Source organism: Myxocyprinus asiaticus, chromosome 39 (genome assembly GCF_019703515.2).
Source record: "Myxocyprinus asiaticus isolate MX2 ecotype Aquarium Trade chromosome 39, UBuf_Myxa_2, whole genome shotgun sequence".
Taxonomy (NCBI): Eukaryota; Metazoa; Chordata; class Actinopteri; order Cypriniformes; family Catostomidae; genus Myxocyprinus; species Myxocyprinus asiaticus.
Genome location: NC_059382.1, coordinates 17,286,152 through 17,304,414, shown reverse-complemented (window position 1 = coordinate 17,304,414; position 18,263 = coordinate 17,286,152). Strand labels below are relative to the sequence as shown.

Below are 18,263 nucleotides of genomic sequence, written 5' to 3'. Positions count from 1 at the left end.
GGAAGCAGGTCAAGTGTGTCTGATGGAATGGGCTAAAGATGCATTATTTACAAGAGGGGAGAGCCCAGTGAATATTCAGCAGGTGTTGCTTTCCCTATGCGAACAAACACATCAAACAGATTGGCTGCGGAATCTAGAGTACATGGGTTACATGAGGACTTCCTTACTGATTCTAAACTAAGACAGACACCCTCTCTATTGACTGTTAACTAAGGCAGGTGCTCTCTGCTGACTGTAAATTAAGGCAGCAAGTGCTTGTGGCTTACCGGCACAGGAACGTCATCATAGAAACTCCAAGCCAGGGCCCAGCGCATGGTTCGACCTTGACAGAATTCTGTGTGTGTGACTTTGGGCACCTGCAAAGGAAGATGTTAAAAAAAGTTTTGGCTCAGCATTTCAAATAATCAACTAGATCTGGGTATTGCTACAGATTTCCCGATTCGATTCTAATTCACAAGCACTCGATCTGATTCTGATTCAAATCAATATAGATTCATATGGGTATATTTCAGTTACAACGTCCCTTTTGCTCCCAGCTAATGCTTTTAATTATAAAGGTGACCTTCTAACTAGGTGCACTACAATAATATGAATTTAACGAATTATATTTTATTAGTTTGCATCATCTGTTCACATTTTAACTTTTTTTAAATAAACATATCCATGTATTCCATCAATAAATATGATACTACATTGCATATATGATATTTTGTACATTTTTTGTATTTAATTGCATAATGTTTTACTTTTTGCAAGTATTTACATTGATTTGTTGAAAACATGCTAAAAACCGGTACTGTCTCTGTAAGAAAACCGGCATTTCTGTAAAGATCGTCTGTAAATGAGCATACAGTATATTATGAGAGAGGACTCAAATGGCTTCTTTACCTCATCCTTGCTATCCATGGTTAGAACAACATGTTTATTTTTTGTTGTTTTTGATCAACAACTGACTGTTAAGAACAGAAAGGGTATTAAGAGAGACATTGGATGGATTGTGTGGATCTTGTCTTTGGACTTACAGAACGAGTCAAACCAAACTTTTACTTTCTACACACAGTAAAAGGATCTTGGTGTTGAACTTTCTACACACTATATTACACAATCACTGGCGAGTGAAATCTGAACATTTACCAGCCAGTGGCTTATCACAGACATTTTTAGATGCATAGTGTGAAATTTGGTTGCAGATGTGAGTGAATTCCTCTGATTGTAGTAGAGGGTTGTGTAGAGTAAAAGATTGATCTTGGGATTTAAGAATTGATAGAGATCGTTCAAAAGAAGATTGCGATGCATCGGAAAATCTATAGTTTTACCGAGTCCTATAGCCAAACACTGTGTATGAGATCTGTTTTAAAATGATTGTGGAATAAGGACAATCTTTTATAACTGTACAAATGTGCATACTTGGAGTGAGACAATTCATATTTCCCATGGTTCGGTTTGTATCATGATTGTTGTTTTGGTTTGGTTTAGAAATTACCTGGTACATCACGTTTAGGAAATCTAAGGCAGATATTTATAACTGATATTTTAACATTTTAATTGACCATAAATACAGATCAGTACTGTTTTGCAGCAAAATGCACTACACTGTAATTTTAAAGACACCAATTTTTATTTGGTGAAATATTTGATGGTGAACACATGATGGTTCAACATTACAAACTAGAGATAAATTAAAAAACAAGAGATATATACAAAACTCCAAAACTGGTCAAATTACATTTTATAAATATTGTTGATTTTTCGGGTTCTGACTTTTGGGCTCTGTTTAGGTTAAGTTATGGAAAAAGCCCTACTAATTATTCATTTGAGAGAAGATGTCTCGGTATAAACACCGTACCAAATCCTATTTTTTACAGAAACTGTTGAACCCCAGCACATACAGTATATAACCGACACAATACCATCTCAGAAGCTTTAGTAAGAGTGTTAGTAGCACAGACCTACCATTCACACAGTAGGAGGTGTGTTATAACACCCATTCATGAGTGTCAGGGTTGAACTGTAGGGTGAAATCAACTCCCACTGCACCCTTATAATGCACTGCTCTTTAGAAAAACACAGAGCTTGACCTTTGTAGACTGAGGTCATTTAAACAACAGATAAAGGGAGAGAAAATGGAAAGGGGAAAGTAAGAGGACGAATGAGAATGAGAGAGAAAGTATCTCATTAGCATTTTAATTACAGCCCCAGTAACGAGAGTAGCTCAGTCTGCTGGAGGTCAGCCAGGAGCACAATGACTCTAATGAGGGGTGACAGAACTATGACACTTTCAGATGAGGAAACGACACATCAGGACGGAGAGGAGCAGACTGACTGACACCAGGCTAATAACCTGTGAGCAGGACGAATGCTTTTCATTCACAGATATCAGAGAGTTCTGACTGTACATACACAGGCCGAGGTAATGGAGAGGGGCTGGAGGGGTACAGCAGGTGGATGGGCGATGTGGGAACTAATGATGCCTAATGAACTAATGAAATCTACTCCATTAAGGCTCCCTGTCGTGGTGCGTTTTTTAGGCCACGCTAGTGAAATTCATTAAGATCAATTAACCTGGAGTACTCGTTTATCTGTAGAGATCTAATGCTGCATTCTAGACAACTTGGAATTCTCCCACCTCCTATTGGAAAATTATCACTGGAGTGGCATTTGAGGTTCAACTTTTAACACTGGGGCAGACTGATCAATCCCAAAAACTGTGATTTGAAGTCATTTCAAGATGGAGGTGACTAACATACAGTACTTGTGAGAATGCATTACATTTATTATAATTGTAATCTATAATTCTATCTTATTTTTGCATCTCAGCTGTTTTGTAGAGCAAATACAAGCATTTTATATTTACGGTTTTTATGCTTTTGCCATAATTAACATAAAAAACTAGTCTTGGTGCTTCCATATTTAAATTTGACTGTGAAATGTGATTGACTGGAATGCTCTGAGATCGAAAGTGGGGAGTTTCAACTCGAGTTTTCCCAATTCTTCTGGAATGCTAGCTTTCATCGCTTTGTTCAGACTGGCAGCTGAAATTTGACTCAATCGGTTTAGTTTTTTGCAGCCTGAACAGCAAAGAAGGGTCAGATCTGAATTCAAGTAGTTTTTTCACCATTCGGGATGTGATGCGCATGTAATGTCAAAAATGTGCGATAGTGTCTGAAGCAGAGTTTGAACACACTCAATCTTCCTCTCCCTCTCCTCATATAGCGAAATATGTGAAATAGTAATGTAGTGAATAGTGAATGAGGGAACGAATCAGCGGTTTTGGACACAGTATATTAATGAATGTATAAAATACCTTGTTTGTTCTCTTACACGCCCTGTGAGTTCGATACCGCAGCAAGATGTCATGAGAGACATGAGCAGAGGTAAAAATTTCCATTTTTATGGTCTTTTCTTTCCACAATGACAGCTGCTATTCTATGCATTCTAGTGTTGTGCTGATGCCCAAGTCATTACTCTGGCAATCAATCAAAACAAACGGATCAGATTTATTCACTTACAAAATTACAGTGTTGACATAGTCAGTCCTAATATTGGATTTGAAGTCTAAATTGGATGTGTGTGCAGTGTGAACAAAGTCTTTAAGGGGAAACACAAACACACACACACACACACACACACACACACACACACACACACACACACACACACACTAATCTAAGCAAAACTCACCCCTTGTTTCCGCAGCTCATCTTTTAAAGGGGCCAGGCTACACTTCTTTCCCAGCATGCAACTATACCACCTGTAAATGAAAAAAAAAAGAGGTTGTGAAACCTCCAGCTTGCATGGCTGATCCATGAGAACACATCAAAAAAACTGCAGGATAAAGACCCATAGGCTGAATAGGGATCATTCTGTGTGGGAACAGTCAGTTTGGCTTCTCTTTGTTTTGTTTTTAAGATTTGAGACTAGATGTTTCTAGACCCCACCTTGTCAGGGAGCTTTGAAGTTGCACATGAGGCAAAAATCAGTGCATATCTGCCAATATAAAAAAAGATGAGGATTCAACATCCAGTGTCTAGAGAGAGGGAGGAGAATCCACAGCATGAGGAAAATCTATGTATAATTGATTAATGCTCAATTCTTAATTTATTAGTTCTTTTGTATTTCTAAATGTAATTTAGAGAAAAAAAAATCCTGCTTTTATTCACTGAAGACCTTCTCCACATCTTTAAAATCAAAACAACCCATTTTATTTTCATAATGTGATATATATTATTCATCCAAATAAATAAATAAATAAATTATAAGACCAGGAATATGTACCAAGCAAGTACATGGTGTCAATTTTGACGTCATGTTGACGAACAAAAAAAAACAAAAAAAACAGGCAGCGTAGCATTGTTCAAAGTGCTGTAGAGATACTCTATGTTGTACACATTTTATTTAAGGGCCAAACTCTTTTGAGCCTTTTGAAGGGGGCCATCATATTTAGAGAATGAGGCATAATAGAGGAATACACATAAGACTGCATATGGAGCCTTGGGGGACTGGTAATCACTTAATTTTGTAGTATAAAATATTAAAGAGACCCAATATTCACACATGTTCTCCAATGTTGGGAGACATTGGAGGGAGGCTGTGGCACCCCAGCACATGGCATCCTTGGCTAATAATGGGGTGCTCCAGAATCTATCAGGGCTTGAACAGGAGGTGTTTGTGTGTTCTTTTCATTTATCAAGCCTTGAGGAGGAAGTAGTAACAATTGCACTTTCAATAGCACAGACGTCTGGCAAGAACTAAAATCAGAGTTGTAATTAGAATGAATGTGAGAGAGGAGGGGCCGGAGGAAGACTGGCACTAATTACAGATCCGAGGGGCTGGAGAGGAAAGGGGATCTCAGAGGGCCAATCAGAATGCCTGGCTGGTTCTACAGGCACCTGCCGAATCATAGTACACACACACAGACTCTTTGACGACAGTCTGCTTGCATAGTCTGAACTCACAAGAGAGGGAGGGGTTGCTAACACACAGCGAGATGGAAGAGCGCCCAGCTTCCCCTGTGGAAAGCAGTCAATTCTCAACAACATGAGCACAAGACACATACAAAAACTCCCAGATTTACCAGCAAGTGTAATATCTGATGCAAATGGAGAAATAATGAAAAGAATCAATCTCCCAAACTGACTTTTGTATGCATACTCTCTAAGGTTGTTACGATACCAAAATTTCAGTAGTCAATACCGACAGGGATCCCACCCTTTTTGATAAATGAATTTCCGTGACTTCTCCATGACCTTTCCAGGCACTTTTTAATTACTGGACACAGAGTTTAAAAATAATTTTGATTCAGGCGATTTGCAAAGGAATCATTTAGACTGATTTGTAAACAGTTTCTACTAATTCATTGAAAAGAACCGACTCAAAAGAATGATTCACTGACAAATGAGGCATCACCATGGCTTGCGAGCAAGTTTTACTCTACACAAGAGCAAGATATAACTCATGATGAAATATTTTAGAGCAGAGAAAAACTAGAAAAAGATATTTCTCTAAAGAAATTTCCATGACTTTTGAGATTTAATTAATTGCCCAGATATTTCCAGGCCTGGAAAACTCAAATTTTAAAATTCCCTGATATTTCCAAGTTTTCCTCAACCGTGAAATTTCACAATTCTTGATCACAACAAAAGTGATAATACCATTGTTCACATTCCTTTATTTAAAAAGTTCAAGGTGCACTCAGAGATTTTTTTTTTTCCAGCTAAGCACAAAAAAGCAGGAAAATGAACCGAGTAAAGTGGGAGATGTGAAAATGACAATGAATAAGCATATAATATTACATGTTCTTAGGAGTGCTTACCCCTTTTCATTGTGTTGCTAGTATTATTTCTGCATTGTGCATTTAAATTAACAGTGTTTACAGAGTGGTCTCTCAAAAATTCATGTCAATTTTTATTACATCTGCAACCCAGGATCATTTCCCGATCTAAACGGGGAAAAAACCTGTCTATACTGAACATTTTCTAATGTCTGGACTGTATCTGCAGGGTTTTATGATTATACATACAAGCAGTTCGATATACTGGCAATGAGTAATTCATGTGCGATGATAAATGTCACGATTTCACTGCAAATATCACGTCAGTAACGGGGTAATTGCAGCTTAACAATCGTGATTTTTAACCTGTCAGCAACAGTGGTAACGATTCAAAGCCGTTTTATATCCAACCATTTTATTTTTATTAAGGAATTAAAATAAATCCGTCTAACTCAAAGTGTGCGCGTGATGTAAAAGTAGCTGTGAAGTTTGAGTGACACTTGTTTGGGAGAAAAATGCTTGTCGACAATGGACCGGACAGGACAACATATGAACCCCCGAGGAAAAATCTTTTTTTTTCTTTTACGGATTTACACAATTTACGCGGGTCACATTTTTTGGTTGGAAATTTTTTTTTTCTGGATTAACGAATTCCCTGCTTTAAAACAAAGAAATATTAACAGTACAATAGTATTTTTAAAAATATGTTCTAAATTATATACACTTGCAAGAGATAAATGAAGACTCTAGCAATATCACTATTAAGGCTAATTTATACTTACTGGGCGAACAGGCTACTTTTGCCTAAACATTATGGCAAAATCCACTATTGTTTTTGTTCTACTAAGGTGTTCATTTAGTGATATTTCTCCTCTTCACACACATCTCTGAAATTCTTGACCTAGGAGAACTCGGCTAGTTGAAAAGCTAGTTGATTGATTTAAACTAATTATGGGTTTGGATTGGACGTGAAGTTCTTTATTTTCCTCAATTAACTAAATGTTAAACGATGCCATGCATAAAGGTGATAAGTTCATTTAAATATTAATGTAAATATGAACAAATCAAACCAACAGAATGAAATGCTGCTTCACAACTTTCCCAGCTATTATTTAAGTAAAAATTCAGTATTAACAAAAACTAAATCAATCAGTTATGAGCAGTGAGTGGTTTTCACTTTTTGCTAAATAGTCAATAATAATATTGACTTGGTAATACTGGTACTTTTGACATTCCTAATGTACACACACGGCCAATCCATTCTTCCTCTTGGGGTTCGACACATGACATGGTTAATCAGGCCTAATTTTTGTTGCTCTGCCACCCCTCCCCGCACGCCTCACTTCATTGCTCCAATGACAGTCCTGGCACACTGGGGCTCGCCGTCTGCCCCAGAGACACACACAGCTGCTCCCGTCGGGCAGCCCGGATACCGCCCTGGGTAATATTTACTTTGCCTGTCAATTAATTACACAAACTCTGGATGACAGATCCATCCCAGCATCCATCTGCCCTGTCCCTTTCATCAGCACGGCCTCTGCAACTCTCAGCCCAAAACACCAAACCTGGACACACAAATCTGTTTATTCCTTTCCCATTACACTACTCACAGCTCCTCAGATGTTGAAAGTAGTGTAGTGATGGACTGACATATCCAGGCTGATTAATCGGGCTTCTTTGACATTATCGGCAATGGTCAATGCCTGGCCGATTAACAAGTAAACCGAATGTCCTATTTTAGATATTTTTGTGAATTCGAGCTAATTAAAAAAAATAAAAAAATATATATATATATATATATATATATATATATATATATATATATATACACACACATACACACACACACACACACACAATAATAACTGATTAAAAACGAATTAAAACTAAAATTAATGCAATTTTCATAAAACGCTATGGCTCTCTGGAATACTTGATTCCGATTGGTCAAATGGCGGCATTCTGTGGTCAAATATTTTTATATAATGACCACAAATCTGTACTTTTCTGGCCACTAAGACCATGTCTACACTAATTTGTTTTAGTTTGAAAACACATTGATTTTGCTATGTTCACACCTCTTGTCCACACTGGAACTGGCTTTTCCTCCACCGAAAACGGCAACCAGTTTCCTTCACTGTGCTAGTTTAACGTTTCTCACATCAGTCTCTTTCCTCTGACAATATTAAAAAAGTTTTAACTCAACATCACGTCTTATTTATATATTTATTTGGTAAGTTGCCTTGTAATAAGCAGAATAATGTACAATCAGCCCCTCATTATCACAAAATAAACCCCTTCAGGATGATTCAAGATCCCTACTAACCCTTTTGGGGGTTTATTTTGCAACAAAGACCGGCTGATTGTACATTATCCCTTATTATATCCGCCATTGGTCATTCTGCTTTCTATTTTTTTTAAAAATCAGTTATTATCAGAGTGTGTGAAACTCGTGTATGCCGTCTTAACCAACTAATATTAAGTTCAGGTGGTCTTTAATGTGTGTGTGTGTGTGTGTGTTTGTGTGTGTGTGAGACCTAAGTCTCTTCTTGAGCTGCAGACTGTCATGGATGATCCTTTTCACAAACTCCAGCTCTCCACCCTCAGCCATGATCTCAGTGACCCCTCCTGTGTTGATGGAGCTGGGAGGAGGTCTGCGTGAGTTCCTCGAATTCACCCCCTCAGGACACAGAAGAGATGGAAAGAATTGGTAGAAAGAACTGATAACAGCAATTGTTATGTGCACAAAGAGACCGATATTGCTGGAAAATAGCCCGGGGGGCTTTACAGCCCTTGTGTTTGAGTGTCAATTCAAAGACAGGAGCTGAATGTACCTTCGCCTCTAACTGGTTGGCAAAGAAAGGAGGATTGCACATGCAGAAATCATAGACAATGGACTCGTCTTTCAGTGCATCCATCAGTAGAGTCTTCTGGGGCACTTTCACCACTACAATGCACACACAAACACAAATATATGGTTCAGTGATCAAGTTGCGTTGAATTACATATCAAACCGTCAAGCTCATTCTCTGTCTCTAACACACCTACCTTTAATGAGCTCTGCCAGGTGGTTTTGCTCAACATTTTTCTTTGCATAATTAAAGCAGATGTCATCCACTTCTGTGGCGAGGAAGAACCAGCCATTCATGGAGGCTCCCAGCAGGGGGTAAATACAGGAGGCCCCAGTACCTGCACAGAGACAAAACATGTCACATTACACCATGGGACATCAGTGTTTAAATACAAATGAAATATGATCTTCCTTCATTCTAGAAATGAGCCTTTATGTAAACACATGCTTTACATAGTGACAGCTTTCTGGTTCAACAGAACAAATCACGTGCTTTATGGTGTTAACTGTATTGATTTCAGCCATTACATGGCTATGTAGAGTACTTGATACCGATTGGTCAATTTTGGCATCCTGTGACCATATGTTTCTGCATAATGACTGCAAAACTGTACAATTGACCATTGTCCTGGTCAACAGATTTCCTACATAGTTGTGCTAGTTTTATGTTTCTTATATCACCCTGTGGTCTATTTCTTCTCATGTAATAAAATAATTTAAACTGAAATCAATATTCAGAAATAATAATAAAAAAAGGCCAGCAGTCTTGACTATACATCACCCCCTCCCTAATTCTGTACTGAATATCAATACATAAACTAAGCACAGAAGAGTGATAAGTCTATTCAATAAGGCTGAAATTTGACATGTAACTTGAGATATTATGTCAAGATTTAATACGCAGAAATTATTATAATAATATATATTAACCACAACACATCCAGTATTTACATAAGGTTCATTCAAATGATGACAACAACGACATCAGGACAAAAGTCTACAACTATGCCATAAATTGAGTAATTTTAGTAATAAATTTAGAGTGTAGGACTGTGCAGATACAATCTTAAATCAGGATACTTTCTCTCACAATATTGTATTGATACTTTTGTTCTCTGTATAAAAATGTATATTAATCTATTTGTGAATTAACATCATGTCCAACATTACAATAATGAAGAAGCCAGTCATCTAAATGAGCACAAACTCTAAACCCAGTGTTTCTTGCTGTCCATAATAATTGTGAAATCTGAAGTAATTTCACATGCTCAAAGCTTAGTGCGACTGTACTGTTATGAAGTGCAGCAGACTGCCTGACAGAGTGACGAATGACTTCTATAATGCAGTTAGACTGAGGAAGGACAGCAATGGCCATCCTTAAAACAGCCTGAAATTTAGCAGAACCAAAAGATGATCCAAATAAGGTCTGAATAAAAGAGGAGATTTAGAGTTATTCATCATATGCTAACACAGCTAATCTCTTCCTAGAGCTGGCAAAGGTCTTCAATCCACAATCTAACCCAATCGTCCAAGCCACAACTATATCATTGCCACAATCTGGTTACAACAGTAAACATAGACAGTTGTCAGGGTATTTAGAATTTCCTTTGAGGCAGAAAGGACAAAGTCCATCTTGTCTTCGAGGGAGAGTTTTCATAGTTGAGGATGGCCTGTGGTGGTGGAGGAGGGGTAAACTTCAATCCAGAGGATCTGGTGTGGTGTGACTGCCAACACTTGTCTTAACTCCCCACCATCCTGCATGTGTGCAAACCATAAAGCAGTACTGGCAATTTACCAGCCCAAGAGACTGCAAGCTGCTTTAACAGGACAGCACCTAGGGCTAGACATTGTGATGGTACTGTATATATCATGCAATGGTAAAAATGTGCAGAGAATTTGCTCTAAACTATACACTAGACATGTGCATGAGTAATAGAATATTCGTGTTCTCGTTCAGCTTTAAATATTCGACAAGTAAAAACACTACTTGAACATTGCAATTTGATTTTCAGTGGTTGAAGGTTAAAATTTAGTTCTACATTTTAAGTAATTGCTTACTAGTTTTTTTTTATTTCTTTTCTTTTTTTTTTTTTTTTTTTTTTTTAAAAGAGTTCTCGACTACAAAATTACTCAAAATTCCCATCCTTAGTTTATACTGAGATAGATAGGCATATATTCACATGGATATTAATGGACAGGACTGCTTTACCTTATTTACACATGAAAGCAACTAAGAAACATGGAGTAATACGAAAATAAATTGTGGAAAAGAGCGTACAAATGAAGAACGCAGAATAACTTATCATGGGGCGTTGTTATTTACAACACAAAGTGGCAGAAAATGTCGTAACTTGCTGCATTAATATAGAATTATATGATGTGCAGTCTTAAGTGTGTATATATTGCCTGTTTTAAAACAGCTTTTTATGTGACTCTTCTGATTTTATAATATTAGCTTTAATATTTTAAGTCTTTTGTTTTTTAAAACATATTGCACAGCCATTTTCTCATTGATACCATCATTCAAGTGCTATAGCCAAGTAAACTTTTGGTTTATCTGTTTATAGTTGCAAATGAAAATAGAAATAAATAAAATAATGAAATGAGATGAAGTAACTTTCAATAGTAAAATATTAAATTTATTTGGTTATCCAAAAAATAGCCATTACAACATGGTTGACTTGGTAACATTTAATACATATTAGCAATTTGTCCACTGAATTTCCATATACAGTATGTATATATATATATATATATATATATATATATATATATATATATATATATATATATATATATATATATATACACACACACACACACACACACAGGTGCATTTCAATAAATTAGAATGTCATGGAAAAGTTCATTTATTTCAGTAATTCAACTCAAATTGTGAAACTCGTGTATTAAATAAATTCAGTGCACACAGACTGAAGTAGTTTAAGTCTTTGGTTCTTTTAATTGTGATGATTTTGGCTCACATTTAACAAAAACCCACCAAATCACTATCTCAAAAAATTAGAATACATCATAAGACCAATAAAAAAAAAACATTTTTAGTGAATTGTTGGCCTTCTGGAAAGTATGTTAATTTACTGTATATGTACTCAATACTTGGTAGAGGCTCCTTTTGCTTTAATTACTGCCTCAATTTGGCGTGGCATGGAGGTGATCAGTTTGTGACACTGCTGAGGTGGTATGGAAGCCCAGGTTTCTTTGACAGTGGCCTTCAGCTCATCTGCATTTTTTGGTCTCTTGTTTCTCATTTTCCTCTTGACAATACCCCATAGATTCTCTATGGGGTTCAGGTCTGGTGAGTTTGCTGGCCAGTCAAGCACACCAACACCATGGTCATTTAACCAAATTTTGGTGCATTTGGCAGTGTGGGCAGGTGCCAAATCCTGCTGGAAAATGAAATCAGCATCTTTAAAAAGCTGGTCAGCAGAAGGAAGCATGAAGTGCTCCAAAAGTTCTTGGTAAACGGGTGCAGTGACTTTGGTTTTCAAAAAACACAATGGACCAACACCAGCAGATGACATTGCACCCCAAATCATCACAGACTGTGGAAACTTAACACTGGACTTCAAGCAACTTGGGCTATGAGCTTCTCCACCCTTCCTCCAGACTCTAGGACCTTGGTTTCCAAATGAAATACAAAACTTGCTCTCATCTGAAAAGAGGACTTTGGACCACTGGGAAACAGTCCAGTTCTTCTTCTCCTTAGCCCAGGTAAGACGCCTCTGACGTTGTCTGTGGTTCAGGAGTGGCTTAACAAGAGGAATACGACAACTGTAGCCAAATTCCTTGACACGTCTGTGTGTGGTGGCTCTTGATGCCTTGACCCCAGCCTCAGTCCATTCCTTGTGAAGTTCACCCAAATTCTTGAATCGATTTTGCTTGACAATCATAAGGCTGCGGTTCTCTCGGTTGGTTGTGCATCTTTTTCTTCCACACTTTTTCCTTCCACTCAACTTTATGTTAACATGCTTGGATACAGCACTCTGTGAACAGCCAGCTTCTTTGGCAATGAATGTTTGTGGCTTACCCTCCTTGTGAAGGGTGTCAATGATTGTCTTCTGGACAACTGTCAGATCAGCAGTCTTCCCCATGATTGTGTAGCCTAGTGAACCAAACTGAGAGACCATTTTGAAGGCTCAGGAAACCTTTGCAGGTGTTTTGAGTTGATCAGCTGATTGGCATGTCACCATATTCTAATTTTTTGAGATAGTGAATTGGTGGGTTTTTGTTAAATGTGAGCCAAAATCAACACAATTAAAAGAACCAAAGACTTAAACTACTTCAGTCTGTGTGCATTGAATTTATTTAATACACGAGTTTCACAATTTGAGTTGAATTACTGAAATAAATGAACTTTTCCACGACATTCTAATTTATTGAGATGCACCTGTATATATATATACACACACACACACACACACACAGACACACATATACACACACAGACACACACCGGCCATTTTATTAGGTAGACCTGTACATCTACTTATTCATGAGATCATCTCATCAGCCAAATCATGTGGCAGCAGTGTAATGAATAAATCATGCAGATATGGGTCAGGAATTTCAGTTAATGTTCACAACCATCAGAATGGGGAAAAAATGTGATCTCAGTGATTTAGACCGTGGCATAATTGTTGGTGCCAGATGGGCTGGTTTGAGTATTTCTGTAACTGCTGATCTCCTGGGATTTTCACCCACAACAGTCTCTAGAGGGTAAAGAGAATGGTGCCAAAAACAAAAAACATCCAGCGAGCGGCAGTTCTATGGGCGAATACGGCTCGTTAATGACAGAGGACAATGGCCAGACTGGTCCAAGCTGACAGGAAGGTGACAGTAACCCAAATAACCACACGTTACAACAGTTCTATGTAGAAAAGCATTTCTGAACACACAACATGTCGAACATTGAGGCGGATGGGCTACAGCAGCAGAAGACCCCTACGGGTACCACTACTGTCAGCTTAGAACAGGAAACTGAGGCTGCAGTGGGCACAGGCTCACCAAAACTGGACAATAGACGGTTGGAAAAACAATGCCTGGTCTGACAAATCTGGATTACTGCTGAGGTACACAAATGATAGGCCCACTGCAGCCTCAGTTTTCTTGTTCTTGGCTGACAGAAGTGGAACTCAACATGGTCTTCTGCTGTTGTAGCCCATCCGCCTCAAGGTTCGACGTGTTGTGCATTCCGAGATGATATTCTGCTCACTACAACTGTACAGAGGGGTTATCTATAGGAGTTATCATAGCCTTTCTGTCAGCTCAAACCAGTCTGGCCATTCTCCGTTGACCTCTGTCATCAACAAGGTGTTTTCGTCCACAGAACTGACGCTCATTGGTTTTTGTTTTTCGCACCATTCTCTATACACTCTATACACAGAGACTGTTGCACATGAAAATCCCAGGAGATCAACAGTTACAGAAATACTCAAGCCAGCCCGTCTGGCACCAACAATTATGCCACGGTCTAAATCACTGAGATCACATTTTTCCCCCATTCTGATGTTTGATAAGAACATTAACTGCATGATTTTATACATTACACTGCTGCCTCACGATTGGCTGATTAGATAATCGCATGAATAAGTAGATGTAAAGGAGTACCTAATAAAGTGGCCGATGCGTGTGTATATTTTATCTGTAATAGAGCATATCTATTTTTCTATTTGCCTCTTCTCATATTTCTTTATTGTTTCTATATTTCTTAATAAATGTGTTGTATTTATTGTTTGTAATTCTCTATCTTGCATTTATGTTTTCTGCTGTAACATTTTAATTTCAACTATGTAACCACATATAATACTACTTGTAAATATATTAAATTATTTATTTATAACACTAGTGATTATGTGAATTGGCATACCAATGTCGATGCCCCTCCGTGGGTTCCCCTGCCCCCCGATCAGGTCCTCCACCCAGTGGATGTAGTTAAGGCGGAGTGGGACGGTGGGGATGAGCCGTTCCAGGGGGATCTCAATGGTGAGGCCAAAGTCCTCTTTCAGCAGGGTGCACGTAAGAGCCCGAACAGCCTCCGGGTCCTTGAAGTTCAGTCTGTGAGATAGACAAGGTTTTGATGAGGTTTGCTGGAGTTAATAGAGAATGGGAGGGAGGGGTCAGCTAATAGACATAAACACACCACATACCCTCGGCTCAATTCATTAGTGCTAGTCATAAAAAAAAAAGTCCATGCTGAGAAACACAATGAAGCACCAGCTGCCGCTGGTTCGCAAAGGTTTATTAATGGAAAGGATGCCTTCATTATCAACGCCAAGAATTCTCCTCCTCTAAATCCTCAATGTAACATTAAAGGGATAGTTTATGCCAAAATTCTGCCATCTTTGACCTTCATGTTGTTCTAAACCCTTTCAATTTTCTCTTATCTGTGAAACACAAAAGGAAATGTTTTTTATATATATATAAATAATTTGAGTGAACTATTTCTTTATCGCATTCTGCTGCTGCAAAGTCATGTTTCTGTGGTTAAAAAAAGCGAATCAGGTGAGATGGGTGTAATTAGGGTGTCTTCGTACGTTCACACCTCTATAGATGTAATTAAACGCTCCATGCTGCAGACCATGTCTGGCACCTCTGAAGGGAAGCAAAATGTGCATGTGAGCCACTCCGCTATAATGCTGTGGAATGGAGCCATGGTGTGTGAAATGCTATTTTGCAGAGCCCTTAAAAACACCTGCACCCAACCCTAAGCATAAGAGCCCTCCATCATAAAAAGCTTTTTGATATTAGGGAGAGCATGTGCTCTCTAAATAATGGGTATAATGGGCTGGAATGGACATGTTTGCATAACCAGGCGAGAGAGGTAATGCTTCACCCTGGAAAAAGCCTGATAATTGTGACATTACATTTGAGGCACAGGGCTCACTATTAAGGACGGCCCGAATGAATTGTCCCTCGCCCTTTTGGGTCAGTGATGTGTTCTCACTATACAGTATCATACAGTATCTACACAGTATGTTCACTGATCACATACCAGTTGTTTATACCTTGCTAACTTGAACATTTGGTTTCCTGTGACTTACTGGCAATTGATGTTGTGAATTCTACTGATGCAAACAAAGGTAACGTTATTTAGCTGGCTAACATAGATGTGTTGAAAATGTATTTTTGCTGAAATTGCGAGAACAATTGGTGATAGACTGTAATAATGACATAAAATGTTCTGTACCAAATGCCAACATTTAACAAATGTTTTAATGAATTTATAGCTTTTAGTAAGTTGCATAACTGCATATTTTTCAGCTATTATTGCAAATTAAAAATGTAATTTGTATTTGTAGTATTTTTAAATAATAAAATGAAAAGTACATTAACAACAAAATATGTTGCTACAAAATGCTGCTAAAAATAAAATGTATCATTTTTGTTGCAGGGCCAGAGAAAATATTGGAAGAACATGTACAAATCTGAACACAACCTTTAACATTGTCCTCCTTTCTTTATTCCATCTGAAGTAATGAATAATAACTAAGCAACACAAGAATGTGACCGCCATTCATGAAAAAAATCCAATATACCTCTTTATCTTTATAATTTATTAACACATTAGCCATAATTAATAGTGTTCTATCTAGTCTATTAATCTTGAAAATGTGACCTTGGGCATTAAATATGAATATGGATGTCACTAATGGTTTCCATGGTAACTACTCAAAAGGATTACCTACAATAATAAAGCCTTCACAAAGCACCAATGTGGACTTTACAAAGAGGAGCAAATATCACATAATGGAACCCCAACAGCTCATGTGGACTTCACAGAATGTGTAAGGGTGGTTATAGTACGTTTTAAGTTAACCAAACCCAGTTCTGTTAAAGTGAACCAGAAAAGGAACCAGCTGCAAATGACCTCAGTGCTTTTGGTGTTCACAATGTAAGTGGACTTAAGAGGACCCAGTATCTTTTTTGGTCCTTCACATTAATGTGGTCTCAGACCTCTTGATGTTCACACCACAGCTCCTTAAGAACTCAGACCCCATTGCAGCTAGGGCTGTCACGATTATGAAATTTGGCTGACAATACGTTTTCATAAATAATTGTGATTATTATGATAAGCAATTGTCATACAAATGGTCATATTCTTAAGGTGTACATATGCTTATTACAGATAGGCCTACACCTTAAGTAGTAATTGATTGATAATTAACTTGAAATCATAAAATTAAATGGGGCTATTTGATTACTTTTAAGACTTTAAAATAAATTGAATTTTGCATTAAAAATTATTGCACAGGGATAGAATTACATAAAAAGTAATTTCTTATATGTTACATAATTTATGAAACCCAGACAACACCGCCAATTATATTACATTACGCAACAGTAATAATGCATACTGTATTTCTGTCCTAAATTCTTCACTCTCTCACGTTATGTTAAGGCTCTCCGATAAAACCTACAAGCCCTTATTTCGCATGAAGGAAACATTTGAAATTATGTGCATTTGAAAATATTATCTATCATCTCGAGTGTAATGGAGAAAGCAAGCATCTCCTCCTGCATGTCATTTACATTGTAAGAGCCAAGAACATTTGCCATTGCGCAAATAAAATTAAAGTGAAACTATAAGAATCCTCACTTGTGTATTCATGGGAGTTTGGTGTGAACCTCAGTAGACAGTATGCCCAGCAGAGCACTATAAAGTGGTGCTGAATGCGGATGATCCATTCATTTTAGGTGCTCAAATAATACAAGAACACAATGAGACACAAAAACATGTCATAGTAATCATGGTATCTCTATATTTGCATAAAATTCCCATATGTGTACAGTAAATTGTGACTGGAATATGAAGTATGTAATGCAGCTATGCATGGCAAGCCACGAGGTACTTATGTCATAAAATGCAAAGCAGACTGGTACCTCTGCGCTTTCACATCCCGCTAATCAATCAAACCACAAAAGTACCCACAAACGAACCTCTTTGCTTTTGGGTCCTTTTAGGGGGGTCCGAGACCACTTGGTTTGTTCACATATACACGTTATACTGCTCTGAGAGCGCTTGGAATGCTCAAACGAACTAAGAGTGAAAACACCCTAAATGCCCTTGAGTGCATCAGGTCATAATCAGTGTGCAGAGGATGATGCTGTGAGCTGTTATCCTGCCCTATATTTTTAGCATTCTGTTAGAATCTCTCAGTTCACAGGACGAAGAGTGCTGCAGCTCAGCATGTTACGCGCCATATCCACAGTAACTACTCCCGTGCTTGTGAATAGCGCTCCCACCCTGCAGAGGAGTGTATTAGTAAGCCATGAGCAGTGTGGATGTGTGTTAGTGTGTGAGCGGACAAAAATACTGATGTGAGAGGTGGCTGGATGGCAGTGTAATACATGTGTGTGGGTATGAACAGAATTGCTCAGAGACTCAGGATATGAAAGCCTCTGACTCAAGGACAAGGGCACACACAGGGTAGACCAACTCATCTTTAGATTCTCTGGGGTATGAGAACGCAAAAAATAGGATGCCTCTGCAGGTTCAGCTTTATTGAATTATAGGTAAAAACATCATCCTGCGCTCAGTTTGCTCTCAGTGTAATAAAGTAACCCGCTACTTGTTTATGGAGCGAGAAACTGCTTCCAACTGAATCACAAATCAATTCAGAC

At 38.0% G+C, this 18,263-nt stretch overlaps 1 protein-coding gene across 3 annotated transcripts in view; it reads right to left on the bottom strand.

Moving 5' to 3' along the window:
* mettl16 (methyltransferase 16, N6-methyladenosin) overlaps positions 1-18,263 on the bottom strand; it is a 47,400-nt gene that overhangs the window by 13,564 nt on the left and 15,573 nt on the right. For all 3 annotated transcript variants that reach the window (XR_007895427.1, XM_051679970.1, XM_051679971.1), the window contains exons 3-8: positions 14,509-14,696; positions 8,819-8,959; positions 8,605-8,717; positions 8,308-8,450; positions 3,682-3,751; positions 267-356 (exon numbers count right to left, since the gene is read on the bottom strand). Coding sequence is in view for 2 of the 3 variants with exons in the window: in XM_051679970.1 (XP_051535930.1) it covers positions 267-356; positions 3,682-3,751; positions 8,308-8,450; positions 8,605-8,717; positions 8,819-8,959; positions 14,509-14,696 (745 nt within the window). In the remaining variant the exon portion in view is untranslated. The remainder of the gene's footprint in view (positions 1-266; positions 357-3,681; positions 3,752-8,307; positions 8,451-8,604; positions 8,718-8,818; positions 8,960-14,508; positions 14,697-18,263) is intronic.